This window comes from Scyliorhinus canicula, chromosome 14 (assembly GCF_902713615.1).
Source record: "Scyliorhinus canicula chromosome 14, sScyCan1.1, whole genome shotgun sequence".
NCBI classification, from domain to species: Eukaryota; Metazoa; Chordata; class Chondrichthyes; order Carcharhiniformes; family Scyliorhinidae; genus Scyliorhinus; species Scyliorhinus canicula.
In genome coordinates, this window is record NC_052159.1 from 98,938,415 (window position 1) to 98,956,185 (window position 17,771).

The window sequence follows — 17,771 nt, forward strand, 5'->3', positions numbered from 1 at the left end:
TATCAAAAATAAATTAAAATGCCAAAAATTAACAAGTCAATCTTTCGAGAAGAATTTTATGTCCTTTTAAATTTGGATTATGCATACACTAACATGCTGCTTATGTGATCATGTTGCATACATATCCAGCTTTTGTTGCATTTTTTTCATGTAACTCATTTTAAAAGAGATTTTTTACATGAATTTATGCTGATGCCAGGTTGTGTTTTTCAAATCTGCCTCATTTGTAGTTCAGTCACAAGTAGGAGAGCTTGAGGCGGTCCAATTAATGCTAACCAATGTTCTCCCTAAGCCTTGCATGTACTTATGTTTACCTAGTCTATATGCAAAGTGAAGATGTCCATTATTATTGTATTACTCAAGATGCATGCAGCTCTAATTTCCTGATTTTTACCATGCCCACCAATACCACGACAGGTTGGTGGCCTGTAAACAGCACCCCCCAATTCCACTTGCTATTTCTTAGCTCAATCCAAACTGATTCTACATCTTGAGCTTTCGATGTGAGGTCTTCTCTCACTAATGTATTGATCTTGTCCATTATTAAAACCACTACACCATCTCCTTTTTTCCTCCACCCATCCTTCCTACAAGTTGAAAAGCATTGAATATTTAGTTCCCAATCCTGGTCACCGTGCAACTATGTCTCTGCAATGACAATTAAATAATTTACCTTTATTTATGCCATCAAATCATCTACCATGTGAATACTATACGCATTTAGACAGAGTGCGTTTCACCATAGCACATAACTTTGTGGTTCCCCATTATCTCATTTAGGGGTACCCCAATGATGCGCTGGGGAATCCCTCCAGGAGGTTCCATATTAGGGTTTACCTGGCAATTGCTCGGAAGTGCTAACTTCCTCTAGACAATTGCGCTAAGTTGGGAACCATCCAACAGAAGTGATATAAATCGCTACCTTTGGATGTTTCTGCCAGTTTTATACTGATAGTTATTCTGAAAGACTTAGAGGGAAAAAAATCACTTCTAACTCCAGGGTAACTATTTAAAAAACCAAACCCAACCTCGGATGGGACACACCCCTCATACATAACCCTGCAAGGGACCCACCACACCAGCCCCGAGCTCTCCCCAAGCTGACCTCGCCCCTGGCCCGCCCCGAACCTTTCCCCCACCCATGGCCTGACCCCGCCTCCCTCATAGTACGCCTGGCCTGACCAACTGTCCCGATGCGACCTGGTCCGAACTCCAGCCCTGACTGTTCCTCCCCTCCTGGACTGCCCCCCTCTTCCCCTCCAGTCCCACTCCCCCTCCGGTCTGACTCCTTCCCCTCCTAGACTGAGCTCCCCCTCACCTTGCCTGACTACTTGGATAGGGGGACCCCTAAATCAGGAAAAAACCCATAGGGACCCTTTGATAAGGAGACTGCCTCCAGAGACCCCTTAGATAGAGAGAGACCCCAGAGGCCCCCTAATTAGGGAGGCCCTCCCAGAGACCCCCTAAATAGAGGTCCCCGAGGCCCCTTAATTAGGGGGACCCCTCACAGACCCCCTAAATAGGGAGACACTAATGCCAGAAATGGCCAATGCCAGAATTTTTACCAAACCCGATGCCTCACAACGTTTTTGGCAAATGCAGCTTGAAGATTCCAACAAGCTCCTCTGTAGCTTCAACACACCTTTCGGCAGGTATTGTTTCAACAGAATGCCCTTCGGAATTATTTCTGCATCAGTAATATTTCATTGTGTAATGGAACAAATGACAGAGAACATTGAAGGTGTTCGTTTTTATGTAGATGACATAATCATCTGGTCTACAACTCCAGAAGAAGACATGAGTTGTCTTAAAGAAGTGTTTAAGAGAATACACAAGTACGGTCTACAGCTGAACCAAGCTAAATGTATGTTTGCCGCCTCTTCTTTGAAATTCTTAAGTGACAATATTACAGCCAATGGTATCAAGCTGGGTGGTATCTCAGCTTGTCCTTCTTTGACCCTACCAGGCCCACCTGATGCTAGTCAGAATGGCATAGGTGCAGTTCTACTTCAACAAGACCATTTCAATAAGAACCATCGCCTACGCATCCAGATCCATGACTGCAACTGAGTGTAGGTACACCCAGATTGAAAAGGAGTGTCTTGGACTTGTGACTGGAATTACCAAGTTCCACGATTATGTTTATGACTTACCCAGCTGTACCGCAGAAACAAACCATCGTCCACTTATCCACATAATTGAAAAGAATTTAAATGATATGACATCAAGATTACAATGATTTATGATGAAATTACAGAGATATGATTTTAATCTTATATAGACTTTAGGTAAAGATTTAGTCATAGCTGACACTCTGTCCAGATCCATCAACACTGATATTCTTCAAGAGGAATCAATCAATGACATTGATTCTCATCTTTCATAGAGTTATTTCCAGCCTCTGATTCAAAGCTTCAACAAATTCGTACAGAAACGCAGAAAGATGCTGCTTTGACCAAAGTTATACTTCATTTACAACATGAATGGCTAAAAGGTCATTGTCCACAATTCCAGAGCATACAGTCTGAACTGACTATCTTGGATGATATTTTGCTGAGACAGGAACGAATCGGCATTCCAGACAGCATGAAGTCAAAAATGCTTACTAGATTTCACTAAGGTCATCTAGGCATAGAGAAATGTAAATGCTGAGCCAGACAATCAATATATTGACCAGATATAAACAAAGATATCTCAGACATGATATCATCATGTTCAACGTGTCAAACACATCAGAGTCAACAATACAAGGAACCATTGCAACAGCATGACATCGTTACGTCACCATGGATGAAAGTAGGTATCAATCTCTTTCATTCCTTTAGCAAGGATTATGGGCGAGATTCTCCGGGAATCGGCGGGGCGGGCAGAAATGGTGTAGTGGAGTGGCGGCAACCACTCCGGCATTGGGCCGCCACAAAGGTGCGGAATCCTCTGCACCTTCAGGGGCTAGGCTGGCGCTGGAATGGTTTGCGGCCCGCCGGCAGGCGTGGAAGGTCTTTGGGTCCGCGCATGCGCGGGAGCGTCAGCGGCTGCTTAAGTCATCCCCGCGAATGCGTGGGAGTGTTCACCTTCGCGCCAGCCATCGCGGAGGCTTACACGGCCGGCGCACAGGCATAGAGTGCCCCCACGGCACAGGCCCGCCCGCGGATCGGTGGGCCTCGATCGCGGGCCAGGCCACCGTGGGAGCACCCCCCGGGGCCAGATCGGCCTGTGCCCCCCCCCCCCCCAGGACCCCAGAGCCCGCCCGTGCCGCCAGGTCCCGCCTGGAAGGGACCTACTCCAATCTACGCCGGCGGGACCTACATAGAACGGCGGGACTTCGGCCCATCGCGGGGCAGAGAATTGTTGGGACGGCCGCTGCGAGCGACCGTCAACCGGCGCGGCACGATTCCCGCCCCCGGCAAATCTCCGGCACCAGAGAATTCGGAAGCCGTCGGGGGCAGGATTCATGCCGCCCCCTCGGCGATGCTCCGACCCGGCCCGGGGGGGGCGGGGGGTCGGAGAATCCCGCCCTATATTTTAGTCATTGACTATTATTCAAATTTTCCAGAAATCATGATCTTACATCCAATACTGTAATCAAAGCATGCAGAGAAATATTGCCAGACATGGTATTCCTCGTACCATCATGTCTGACAATGGCCCATGGTTTTTGAGTTACGAGTGGAAAGAATTTTCAACAATTTACAATTTTGACCAAGTCACCTCAAGCCCTCAATTCCCGCAGTCCAATGGGAAGGTTGATAAAGGTGTCCACATAATTAAACAGTCACTGAGCAAATCGAAAGATTCACAATCTGGGGCGGGATTCTCCGACCCCCCCCGCCGGGTCGGAGAATCGCCGGGGGGGGGGGGGGCGGCGTTAGTCCCGCCCCTGCCAGCCGCAGAATTCTCCGGCACTAATTAAATTATACAATACAATACTTTGACAACTAATAACTTCTTCTCTCTCTAGCCTTCCTATGTCTGTTCTCTCTGCACTCCTGATGCACAGTCCTTCAGAAAGAGTGGGAAAACCATTTATATTGGTCCTGATAGTGAGACATCAGGGGAGGGATTCTCCGACCCCCCCGCTGGGCCAGAGAATCGCCAGTGGGCGGCGTGAATCCCGCCACTGGCTGCCGGATTCTCCGGCGCCGGTTTTTCAGCATGGGCGGGAATCGTGTCGCGCCGGTCGGGGGCCGTTGGCAATGGTCCCCCCCAGCGATTCTCCGCTCCGTGATGGGCTGAGTGGCCGCCTGTTTTTGGCCAGTCCTGCCGGCATAAACCGAACAAGGTCCTTACCGGCGGGACTGGCTCTGCGGGCAGCCTGCGGAGTCCTCGGGGTGGGGGGGGGGGGGGGGGGGGGAGATTCGGCAGGGGCGGGAATCACGCTGGTCGGCGGCTGCTCGCAGGGGGACCCAGCGATTCTCCGGCCTGCGATGGGCTGGAGTCCCGCCCTTTGCCAGTTCCGCCGGCGTAAATTAGACTAGGTCCCTTAACAGTGGGACCGGGCAGCGCGGGTGGGCTCCGGGGTCCTGGAAGGTCGCGGGGCGATCTGGCCCCGGGGGGTTCCCCCACGATGGCCTGGCCCGCGATCGGGCCCACCGATCCACAGGCAGGCCTGTGCCGTGGGGGCACTCTTCTGCCCCAGTTAGCGTGACGCCAAAGATCTTCCACGCCGGTCGGCGGGGCGCAAACCACTCCGCCGCCGGCCTAACCCCTGAAGGTGCGGAGGATTCCACGCCTTTGGGGTGGGCTGACGCTGGAGTGGTTCACGCCGCTCCACCCCGCTGGGTATGGGAGAATCCCGCCCCGATTTCTATTTAGTACTACTTAATTATAGATCATCACCTTTATTGTCAGGATTATCTCCAGCTCAGATGTTATTTAACAGGAACATAAGAACAACTCTACCTCAACCACACATCACTGATTCAGAACAACATCTTGCTGTGAAGAAACCTCAGCAACAGAGACTGAAACAAAAGCAGTATTTTGATCTTCATGCAAAGATTTGTCAATTCTAACAGAAAATGATACTGTTCGATTCAGACTTCATGAAGGAGGTTGGTCTGACATTGCTCATATCATTAGGCAAATCTCTCCCAGATCTTATCTGATTAAAACTTCAGATGGTAACCTTTATGGAAGACATTGTCGTGATCTACTTCAAGCCGAAGATCAAACACAGATTTTTCCTCATCTGGATTTACGTCACACAATTTCAAAGCAAGTTGAACAACAACTACATTCCAATCTGATAATCAACAATGACATTAAAACTTCTTCATCACCTTTGAGATTAAGCAGATACACAAAGAGAAGAAGACCAAATCGACGGAATTTGTGAACTTTTACATAATTCTAGTGATTGTTGTACTATGTAACCACTGCATTTCACATCTAAAATTTCCTTTCAATATTTGCAAGAACATGTTAAAAAAAGGGGATGTAGTGATCTCTGTATCAATATACATGATCAATATATGTAATGCTAGTACAGGCAATTGAACACTAGGGCCGGGATTCTCCGCTATCCGGCGGGGCGGGCTGTACCGACGTCAAAGAGTGGTGTTAACCACTCCGGCATCGGGCCGCCCGGAAGGTGCGGAATCCTCAGCACCTTCAGGGGCTACACCGGCGCCGGCAGGGTTGGCACCGTACCAACTGCCGCCAAAGGGCCTCTGCCGGCTGGTGCGAGTTTGCGCATGCGCGGGAGCACCAGCGTGTTTTGCCGTGATCCCAGCGCATGCGCAGGGGGGTTCTTCTCAGCATTGGCCATAGCAGATCGTTACAGCAGCCGGTGTGGAGAGAAAGAGTGCCCCCACGGCACAGGCCCGCCCGCAGATCGGTGGGCCCCGATCGCGGGCCAGGCCACTGTGCCCCCCCCCCGAGGACTCCGCAGGCCGCCCGCAGAGTCAGGTCCCGCCGGTCAGGACCTTGTTAGATTTCCCCCGGCGGGAGTGGCCGAAAACGGGTGACCACTCGGCCCGTCACAGAGCGGAGAATCGCCGGGGGGCCACTGCCAACGGCCCCCGATCGGCACGACACGATTCTCGCCACTGCTGAAAAACCGGCGCCGGAGAATCCGGCAGCCAGTGGCGGGATTCACGCCGCCTCCTGGTGATTCTCTGGCCCGGCAGGGGGTCGGAGAAACCCTCCCCTGATGTCTCACTATCAGGACCATTATAAATGGTTTTCCCGCTCTTTCTGAAGGAGTGTGCATCAGGAGTGCAGAGAGAACAGACATAGGGAAGCTAGAGAGAGAGGAAGCTATTAGTTGTCAAAGTATTGTGTTGTGTAATTTAATTAGTTATCTCTATAATTGTTTTTTGATTTACTAGTTGAGTATTAAGTAAAAAGAACTCACAATATTTATTTATATTACTCAATAAATTAGTTTATCTTTACAAGAAGACTACTGCTCATTTCATCAACTCGGCTGGTTTAAAGGAGTAATATATATATTACACAAAGTAATATAACACCCTGGCGTGAATTAGACAGTTAACAGGTAAAACCCGTCCCTGTAGATTTATTCCTTTCTATCTTAACTTTGAACAATAGTGCACAGAATTTGTCTTCATGAAAACCAAAGTTGGGATAGAAATTGCTGTCATCAATTCATTTTCAGCCAGTTAATACATCTGCAAAATAATGTAAGAAGAATTTAGTCCAAGCATATTAAGGCTGCACAGAATTACTAATCATAAATTATATTTTTCTTTACTTTATCGTTTGAGGGGCAGCACGGGTGGCCCAGTGGCTAGCACTGCTGCCTCACGATGCCGAGGACTCGGGTTCGATCCCGGCCCCGGGTCACTGTCTGTGTGGAGTTTGCACATTTTCCCATGTCTGAGTGGGTCTTACCCCCACAACTCAAAGATGTGGAGGGTCGGTGGATTAGCCACACTAAATTACCCCTTAATTGGAAAAGCAAAAAAGACGTTTAGGATTTGAAAAATAAGAACACTTTTTAATTTTCATTGAGTTTTTATATGTTGCCAAAATTTACTTCCTGCGCCTTGACATGTTATATAGTTCTAGTTGTGAAGAAAAGTAAATGGTTGTGGTGAATGTGATTCGCACGGGATTATAATCTGCATATATATGTGTCTATATTGTAAGTGCAGTTGCACTACCCGACCACCGGGGGAGTCGCTCTGGGAATACTCGCGAGTTGTACTGGGCTTCTCCCTTGGCTCCGCCCAGGACTCCTCCCCCGGGAGCTGCTGTATAAAGATCAGTGCCACAGGGTCAGCCGGCCAGTTCACCGAAAGTTCAACGGCCAACAGGCTGGCTCTGTTGTAAGTATATTAAAACCGCTATTCTAATCCTACAAGCACGTGTCCGTAGAATTGTTGGTTCCAACAATTTAATATACTTAGGAAACAGTCGAAGAAAATCATGGAAGCAGCCCTCAAGCCCGGATGCCTAGAACTCGACCCACAGGATGCAGAGGCTAAGGAAATTTTTTCCCACTGGCTGAGATGTTTTAAAGCCTACCTGGCAGAAGTCAGCACCGCCAGAACAACGGAGGAACAAAAACTCAGCCTACTGCACGCGAGGGTAAGCCACAGAATCGCCACACAGCTGAATCCGGCCGGTTCTTACACCGCAGCGCTGGCAATATTGGACAAAATGTACGTTAGGCCCATTAACGAGGTTTATGCACGCCACGTGTTTACGACTCGCCGTCAGCGGCCTACAGAAGCACTTGCTGAGTTTGTACGGGAACTGAACAATCTTTCCAATGACTAATTATCAAGCCGTTACCGCGGCTGAACATAGGGAGCTTGCTGTGCGGGACGTTTTCATAGCGGGCCTTAGATCTAACTATGTGCGCCAAAGACTGCTGGAAAAGGCGGCCCAGGACTTAGACACTACTGTGGAGCTGCTACCACAATGGAAGTCTCCTTCCGCAGCCTCACCTCGTTTCCCGCGGACCCCGCGACCTCATCGTGGGCCCCCAACCAACAATCCCCCCAAACCTGTGCCGCACGGCCCCCCAGCTACCGCGCTGCCAAAGCCAGTTACTCTGCTGCCCCAGCCAACTACTCAGCTGCCCCAGCCTGCCATTTCTGTGGCCAAAGCCAGCACCCGCGGCAGCACTGCCCAGCCCGATCTGCGACTTGCAGCAGCTGCGGGAAGAAAGGCCACTATGCCAGAGTGTGCCTCGCGAAAAGGGCCCCAGTTTTTAACTCCCCAGCAGAGAGAACAAATCGCTTCCAACACCAGCGGGCCTGCGGGGCCCGAAACGCTGCGGCCTACGCCCCGACTCCGCCCCCTCCCGCCACGTGCGATCCATGGGGGATGCCATCTTGGCAAACACCCACCATGCGGCCGGCCACGTGCGACTCATGGGGGCCACCATCTTCCTCGCCGCTCACCACGTGTGATCCACGAGCCCCATCTGCATCGGCATGCTCAGAAAGCTCATCTGAAGAATACGACTTCCCAGGGCACTCACCACGCGGCCCGCAACTCAACGCGATCACCCTAGATCAATCCCGCCCCAAGCACCTACGAAGTTTGATGCCGGAGGTCCAGATCAACGGGTACAGCACGCCATGCCTCTTTGACTCCGGGAGCACCGAGAGCTTTTATACATCCAGAGCTGCTAGGACGCTGTTCGCTTTCTATTTTTCCGGTGAGCCAAACTATCGCCCTCGCTTCGGGCTCCCACTCAGTCCAAATCCAAGGACGCACCGTCGCTACGCTCACAATTCGAGGCGCTAGTTATTCTAAATTTTAACTTTATGTCCTGCCCGACCTCTGCGCGCCACTCTTATTAGGCCTGGATTTCCAGTGCAATCTCAAGAGCCTCACCCTCAGCTTCGGCGGGCCCCTGCCCCCACTCACTATCTGCAGCCTAGCCACGCTGCGCATTTCCCCCCCTCCTCTCTTCGCCAATCTCACTCCAGATTGCAAGCCAGTAGCTACTCGCAGCAGGCGATACAGCCTACAGGATAGGGTCTTTATCCGATCGGATGTCCGACGGCTGCTCAGTCATAGAGGCCAGTAATAGTCCCTGGAGAGCTCAGGTGGTGGTCGTCAAGACCAGGGAAAAATTCCGCATGGTCGTCGACTATAGCCAGACCATAAATCACTTTACGCTTCTAGACGCGTATCCCCTCCCCAGAATTGCAGACATGGTTAATCAGATCGCCCAATATCGGCTATTTTCCATGGTGGATCTGAAGTCTGCATACCACCAGCTCCCAATCCGCCCGGAGGACCGCCACTACACGGCATTCGAGGCCGATGGCCGCCTCTTCCATTTCCTCCGGGTTCCTTTCAGCATTACTAACGGGGTTTCGGTGTTCCAACGAGCAATGGACCGAATGGTAGACCAGTACGGGCTGCGGGCCACGCACCCGTATCTGGACAATGTTATCATCTGCGGCTATGACCAGCAGGACCACAACGCCAACCTCCACCGTTTTCTCCAAACGGCACAGAAATTAAATCTCACATATAACAAGGAGAAATGCGTTTTCCGCGCAAAAAGACTGGCTATCCTCGGCTACGTCATGGAGAACGGAGTCCTGGGCCCAGACCCGAACCGCATGCGCCCCCTCTTAGAACTCCCCCTCCCTCATTGCCTCAAGGCCCTCAAACGGTGCTTGGGGTTCTTTTCATACTAAGCCCAGTGGGTCCCTCAATATGCGGACAAAGCCCGCCCACTCTTTAAGGACACACAATTTCCCCTGTCTGCTGAGGCGCGCCAGGCCTTCAGCTGCATCAAGGAGGACATCGCCAAAGCAGCCATGCGGGCGGTGGATGAATCCACTCCCTTTCAGGTTGAGAGCGACGCCTCAGAGGTAGCTCTAGCAGCCACTTTAAATCAGGCAGGGAGGCTCGTTGCATTTTTCTCCCGTACCCTATCCGCTTCAGAACTCCGACACTCCTCTGTCGAGAAGGAAGCACAAGCCATCGTGGAGGCTGTTCGTCACTGGAGGCACTACCTCGCAGGTAGGAGGTTCACCCTCATCACCGACCAACGATCAGTTGCCTTTATGTTTGACAACTCGCAAAGGGGCAAAATAAAAAATGATAAAATCCTTCGGTGGAGAATCGAACTCTCCACCTATAGTTACAATATTAAATATCGACCGGGGAAGCTCAACGAGCCCTCGGATGCCCTATCCCGCGGAACATGCGCCAGCGCGCAGATCAGCCGTCTGAAAGCCATCCACGTTGACCTCTGCCATCCAGGGGTCACCCGGCTCGCCCACTACATCAGAGCCCGAAACCTGCCTTTCTCCAACGAGGAGGTAAAAACGGTCACCAGGGACTGCCCGATCTGTGCAGAGTGCAAACCGCACTTCTACAGACCAGACAGGGCTCACCTGGTCAAGGCTTCTAGGCCCTTTGAACGCCTTGCGATCGATTTCAAAGGGCCAGTCCCCTCCACTAACAAGAACATTTATTTCTTCAACATCATCGACGAGTTCTTCCGATTCCCTTTTGCCATTCCATGCCCTAATATGACCTCCCACACAGTCATTCGGGCCCTGCATAGTGTCTTCACCCTGTTCGGTTTCCCCAGCTACATGCACAGCGACCGGGGTTCGTCCTTTATGAGCGACGAGCTGCGTCAGTACCTGCTCGACAAGGGCATCGCCTCGAGCAGGACTACCAGCGACAACCCCAGGGGGAACGGGCAGGTGGAGAGGGAGAATGTGATGGTCTGGAAGACCGTCCTGCTGACCCTCCGGTCTAGAAAACTCCAAGTCTCCCAATGTCAAGAAGTCCTCCCAGACGTGCTCCACGCAGTCAGATCCCTCCTCTGTACAGCTACAAATCAAATCCCTCATGAGCGACTCTTCATTTTTTCTAGGGGCACTACCACGGGAGTCTCACTTCCGGCGTGGCTGAGGACACCAGGCCCGGTCCTCCTGAGGAAGCACGACAGGGGGCACAAAACTGACCCCCTTGTTGAAAAGGTGCGCCTCCTCCATTCCAACCCCCAGTACGCATTTGTGGAGATCCTGGACGGTCACTAGGACACAGTATCCCTTCGGGACCTGGCACCCGCTGGATCCAGCCCCCCCCACCCCCACTGAGGAACCCCTTACCCCGTTCCCTATGCTGCCGCCCCCTCGCGCCCCCGATTCCGCAAGCTCACCACACCGGTTCCACGCGCCAGAACCAGCCCGCCCCCAGCGCCCCCAGTCTCGACAGAGGTGTATGACGTTTGGACGAGACCCGCCCCGGAGTCTGCCATCGTACCCCAGCTCTCAACACCCACCCAGCCACCGCAAGAGGCTGCAACCCCGGTGCTCCGCAGATCGAAAAGAACAATTCGTCCACCGGACAGACTAACTCTGTGAGCCACCAACCCGCTGGACTTGATTTTTTTCACAGGGGGTGAATGTGGTGAATGTGATTCACACGGGATTATAATCTGTATCTATATATATATATATATATATATATATATATATATATATATATATATATATATATATATATGTGTCTATATTGTAAGTGCAGTTGCACTACCCGACCACCAGGGGAGTAGCTCTGGGAATACTCGAGAGTTGTACTGGGCTTCTCTCTTGGCTCCGCCCAGGACTCCTCCCCCGGGAGCTGCTGTATAAAGATCAGTGCCACAGGGTCAGCCGGCCAGTTCACCGAAAGTTCAACGGCTAACAGGCTGGCTCTGTTGTAAGTATATTAAAACCCCTATTCTAATCCTACAAGCACGTGTCCGTAGAATTGTTGGTTCCAACAATGGTGAGAAACAATTTTCATTGGCTGGTGGAATTTCTTCTTAAATGCTTTAAAATATCTATAAGAAATTATTTTACAAGGTTATTAGAGAATTAAGGGATATTGGTGAGTCACATTAAAACATATAATAATTTGATTTGATTCTGAAAACTTCAATGTATTTGCTATGTTAGGTAATGCTGTGTGTGCTTTGATCTTGGTTAATATTTTGGGACAGTTTCTTGTCCCAAGAACTGGCTTGGGACAATTCACACCTCTTTAACCTGGAGTTACCTCTCTCTCTGCATCTTTGATGATTTGATTGCCTGCAGGTGCTCGCATTCCGGGGCATCTCTGACTGTGTCTATATAAACATTTCTGGAACAAGCCTTTCCATTCACCTGAAGAAGGAGCCGTGCTCCGAAAGCTCGTGTTTGAAACAAACCTGTTGGACTTTAACCTGGTGTTGTAAGACTTCTTACTGTGCTCACCCCAGTCCAACGCCGGCATCTCCACATCAATATTTTTACAGTTATGGGTTAGGCACATTGAATTGGTGATTGAGCTGGTGCAAATTAGACAAAGTAACTTGTTGAACTTTGAACAATTTCATCATTTCAGATTGTGTTTTTCACTTTGTTTCTATGAACTATTATGATGTTTAAATGAAACTTTTGAAGTTCTCTGTAAATCATTGCTGCACCATCCACACAGAATTTTGTGTTATTTACAGAGCCCTTGAGGAGAAACGCAGAGAAGATGAGGAAAAAGAACAAAGGTTTCGGGAAGAGGTGCTTCAAGAACGAAAACTAAAGCAACAGGATGCAACTGAGAGATTTCAGCGAGCCCATCTCCCACCAGCACAGCGCAGGCAAAACAGAATCGGTTGGAAATAAACTTTATTAACTCAACCTTATGACTACATTGGGGTAGTCTTTTATATTTCTGTATACTATTTAGAATCATCATAAGTTTAAGTGGTATAGAGGATGGTCTAGCTGCTTATTTATTAACTGTTATGGGGTCACGGTTTCAGGGACATTACATATTGGGAGATGAAAAGCCACCGTGGACCATACATATATTCTCAGCACCATTGCTTTCTTAGGCTGCTTAAATTTGAAATGATAAGAGCCACAATGGACTGTAGAACAGGAAATTCCATCTATGGCATGCGGCAGCTGATTACCTCACCTAGCCATCATTTGGGAAGCAATGATATTGAGGTGAAATGAAATTTAATCCGTAAATTCAAGAAAAGGAAAGTAATGATTGGGGTAGGAACAAAAGCTGTAAGCCTTTCTTTTTATCGTCTGGGGTCCTGATAGACTTCGCCTTCGGATCTTAAAAGAAGAGGCTATTGAGGCAGTTGATGCATTGGTTTTAATTTTTTTTAAACTCCCTAGATTTAGTTCAGAAGATGGCAAACGTAATTCCATTATTCAAAAAGGGAAGGAAAGCAGGAAAATACGGGTCAATTAGCTCAAATCTGTCTCGCTATAGCAGGGCACTTGGATAAATTCAAGGTAATCCGGCAGAGTCAATGGGTGCGATTTAGCGGCCTTGTCGTGCCCGACTTGGTGTCAGGACGGGGCCTCTTGCAAGATTTGCATTGCTCGAAGCGCCTCGCAAGATTCAACGGTGACCCAGATCAGCATATTTAAATGTGCCGTACAATCATTTAAATATACTGTCGTCAGATTCACCCAGCGCCATGGGATTCAACAGCTGCATTCGCTGGACATCACCAGGATGCCATTTAGTACGGGCCCACACAAACGTGGACCAGCCATAATGGCACCTGGGGGGAGGGGGGGGGGGGGGGTCGTTCAGGCTATTGGAACCCCCTGGGTTGTTGGGGACAGGACAGGATGGCATCCTGACTCTGGCACATGGCTGCCATGACACTGCCAGCCTGGCACCTTCCAGTGTCACCCAGGCACCATGGCAAGGGTGCTGCCAGAGTGCCTGGGTGCCAGGATGGCACTGCCAGGAATCGGGGGGCCTTACCTGGCAGAGTGTGGGTTCCTGGGGGCATTCCCAAGGTTGGGGGGGAGGGGGGGGGGGGGGGGGGGGGGGGACATCAAAAATGAGGGGCCTGAAAGATTGGTGGTGGGGGGTGGGAGCGAGATCAGCACAGTCTTCCAAAATGGTGCCACGGTCTAACTGTGGCCCCAGCGGAGAGAATCGTCCTGAGGCCATTAAAAAAAGCAAATTATAACAGAATCACAAAATCCCTCCAGTGCAGAATGAGGCAATTTGGCCCATCAAATCTGCACCAACCCTCTTGAAGAGCACTCCAAGCCCACTTCCCGCCCTATCCCAATAACCCCTTAACCTAACCAACACATCCCTGGACACTAAAGTGCAATTGAGCATGGCCAATCCACATAACCTGTACATCTTTGGACTGTGGGAGGAAAGTGGAACACCCGGAGCAAACCCATGCAGACACGGGGAGAAAATGCAAACACCACACAGGCAATCATCCAAGGCCTGAACTGAACCTGGGTCTCTGGAGCTGTGTGGCAGCAGTGCTGTGCCACCATGTTGCCCATTGAATAGTGAGATGGTTCTCAGCGCTGCAGCCACCAAGAAACTCCCTGCCAAACGCACTGAAACTGGACATAGAAATGTTTTGGGTGAGTTGTGTCCGGTATGATTTTGTGAAAGGGAAATAATGCTTAATCAAATTCTTTGAGGAAGTGACATGTGCTGTGGATGAAGGTAAACATGTGGATGTACTGTACTTAGATTTCCAGAAGGCATTTGATAAGGTGCGCATCAAAGGTTATTATGGAAAATAAAAGCTCATAGTGCAAGTGGTAACATGTTGGCATGGATTGAAGATTGGCTAGTTAACAGGATACAATAAATAGTTCTTTTCTGGTTGGCATAATAGAACTAGTGAGATAGTGCTGGGGCCTTAACCTTTTAGAATTTATATAAATGAATTTTATGTCAGGACTGAAGGTATGGTTAATAAATTTGCTGGCGACACAGATAGGGAAAGTAAATTTTGAAGAGGACGTAGGGAGGCTACAGAAGTACTTAGATTGGTTAAGTGAGTGGACTAAGATCTGGCAAATGGAATAAAATGTGGGAAAATGTGAAATTATCCATTTTGGCAGGAAGAGGAAAAGAGAAACATATTTTTGAAATGGTGAGAGATTTCAGAGCTCTGAGATGCAAAGGGATGTTATTGCATGAATCACAAAAGGCTAGTATGCAGATACAGCAAGTATTAGGAATGCTGATAGAATGTCATTGTTTATTCTGATGGAATTTAATATAAAAATAATTATACATAGCACTACCGAGACCACTTTGGAACTCTTCCTCAAAAGGCTTGTTCGTATTGGGCAGGTTCAATGACGAGTGCGGACAATATTGCGAGAAGTCCAAAGTCTTGTTTTACTTGTGTAAACATGTGATGTGATTGTTCACTCCCCTTCCCATCAATGATGGGGCATGTTTCCTGACCTTCAACATCGGGAATATCATTATAATAAATTGTCATATAATTATCAGGCCACTATGCTGGGATCAGATTCCCCAGTGCTAAAAAGTATTCTAAGTGTAGGCATAGCTCGCCAGAAACTCCCCAGAGCACCAAAAAGTGACTAAGTATCATTGAATAGTGGTGCGGAACCACCGACTCTCCCTGAAAAACCAGCCACAAATTAACTTGGAAATTCTTTGGGGGAATCGCATCCTATGTTTCTAAGGCAATATGGTGTAATGCCTTCAGATTATTCCTAAAGCGTGGTTCCCTGAACTGGGCATAATACACTAGTTGAGGCCAAACCAGTGTTTACAAAGCTTCATCATGACTTGCTTCCTTCTGTACTCTATTATTAATAATATTTATAAATACTATTTATAAATTCAAGGATCTTGTTTCCGTCTTCAAAGATCTGTGCACATATACCCCTGGATCTTTCTGTTCTTGCAGCCCCTTTAGAATTGCACCCATTGTTTTATATTGCTACCAAAATGTATCACTTTATCTTCCCTGCATTAATGCCATTTTTAATAAGTCATTTAACCAGCTTTCTATGTCCTCTTGATGTCTCCTACCCTGTTCATAGTGAAGAAGAAAGGAGCTTGCCAGCATTAACTTTAGGGGGTTGACTGCCAGGGGAAACACAAGTTTGAACTGTATGGAAAGGAAGAGAATCAATAGAATCACGACAGTGCAGAAGGAGGCCATTTGGCTCATCAGCACTCTGCCTAAGCCCACTCCCCCGCCCTATCCTTGTAACCCCGCACATTGATGAGGGCCAATTCACCTAACCTGCACATCTTTGAACACCAAGGGGCAATTTAGCATAGCCAAGCTGCCTAACTTTAGACTGTGGGGAAAAAAACGAAGCATCCAGAGGAAACCCACACAGACATGGGGAGAGCGTGCGAACTCCACACAGTCACCCAAAGCTGGAATTCAAGCTGGGTCCCTGGTGCTGTGAGGCAGCAGTGCCAACCACTGTACTGCCCTTCAAGAGTGGCAACTTAAGTCTGAAAGGTGCTGGTGGTAGAAAAAGCAGTTGCTTAAATTGGGTTAGAAGACTGTATTTAATTACAGTTTCAGCCTTAATGCTTCCCTTGTCTCCTTAATTTCCATTTTCAACATTGAATTTTATTTACCATTTCCAAGCCGAACTTTGACTGGTTACACCTCTCTTAATAAATCCTAGAATTCTGAGAGGAGTGACATAATTTCAATTCTTCCATTTCTGCTTATGCTTCAAACTACATTTTCCTATTTAAATCTGTGCAATGGTATCTTTCACCAAAACCGGCTTTCTTTATCAGAAAAGCACAATTCATTGCTATTCCTTTGTAAATATATTAAACATTTCTCATTTTTGAACAAAGAATAACCTAATCACTTTTCACTGTGTTGCGTTCAATGGGAGAATGGCTAAGATTGTTATATTCAGTAATCATATCATTGTCCTTTTGTAACTTGTATGTATTAATTATTAGGTTTGTGTGGATTAAAGTGCCAACTATAATGCTAAAAACGACATTGGATAATTTTAATCCAAAACACATGATTCCCAGCAGGTGGAGCCATAGTAACAGAATTGTGTCTTGAGCCACGTTGCACAAAATTACGTAGAAATTAGAGGCGGTCTTGTGGCTCAATGAGTAACATCCCTGCTATCTGAGCCTAAAACTGTGGGATCAGGTCCTATCCGGAAGCTCTGAAGAAGAGTCATATGGACTCAAAACCTTAACTCCGTTTCGGTCTCCAGAGATGCTACCAGACCTGCTGGGATTTACCCGATTTTTCTCTTTTTATTTACTCCATCCAGAACGTGATGGCCAAGGATGCAAATAAAAGGGTTGCACATTAACCTGCAAATTCTTCCAACGCACAGCGATGGCAGGTTATATGAGCAGGAAAGATTCCTGGTCAGCCGTGTGATGGAAAGAAAATTGCGGCTTCTACCTACTCTGTTCATAACTTCACGATGCATGTAAAAGTTCATGTTGCCACTGTGAAGCAATTTGGTCTCCCTGAGTTGGCTGTAACACAGCAGTTTCACAGAAATTACAACACAGAAATATTCAGCCCAATGGCTTGCTGTTTATCTTTCACAAGAATGGAATCTCACGTTTTTGCCCTGTTTCCGCATTCCATCTTTGCCTTTGTGTTCAACCATCTATTTAGCCTCTTCTTAAATGTTAAAATAGCATTGCTTCAATCAGTAATTCTTAAAACCTATATCTTTCATTTCCTATCTTTAATATCATATTTATTTATGTTTTCTGTCAGGAAAATCAAAAGCTTTAGATAGATAGAGAAATACAGCACAGAACAGGCCCTTCGGCCCACGATGTTGCGCCGAACTTTTGTCCTAGGTTAATCATAGAATTTTGGACAATTTATCATGGCCAATCCACCCAACCTGCACATCTTTGGACTGTGGGAGGAAACCGGAGTACCCGGAGGAAACCCACGCAGTCACGGGGAGGATGTGCAGACTCCACACAGACAGTGACCCAAGTCGAAATCGAACTTGGGACCCTGGAGCTGTGAAGCAATTGTGCTATCCACA

At 48.3% G+C, this 17,771-nt stretch overlaps 1 protein-coding gene across 2 annotated transcripts in view; it reads left to right on the plus strand.

Moving 5' to 3' along the window:
- cep126 (centrosomal protein 126) overlaps window positions 1-17,771 on the plus strand; it is a 216,556-nt gene that overhangs the window by 42,994 nt on the left and 155,791 nt on the right. For both annotated transcript variants that reach the window (XM_038818758.1, XM_038818759.1), the window contains exon 3: window positions 12,437-12,588. In XM_038818758.1, the coding sequence (XP_038674686.1) occupies window positions 12,437-12,588 (152 nt within the window). The remainder of the gene's footprint in view (window positions 1-12,436; window positions 12,589-17,771) is intronic.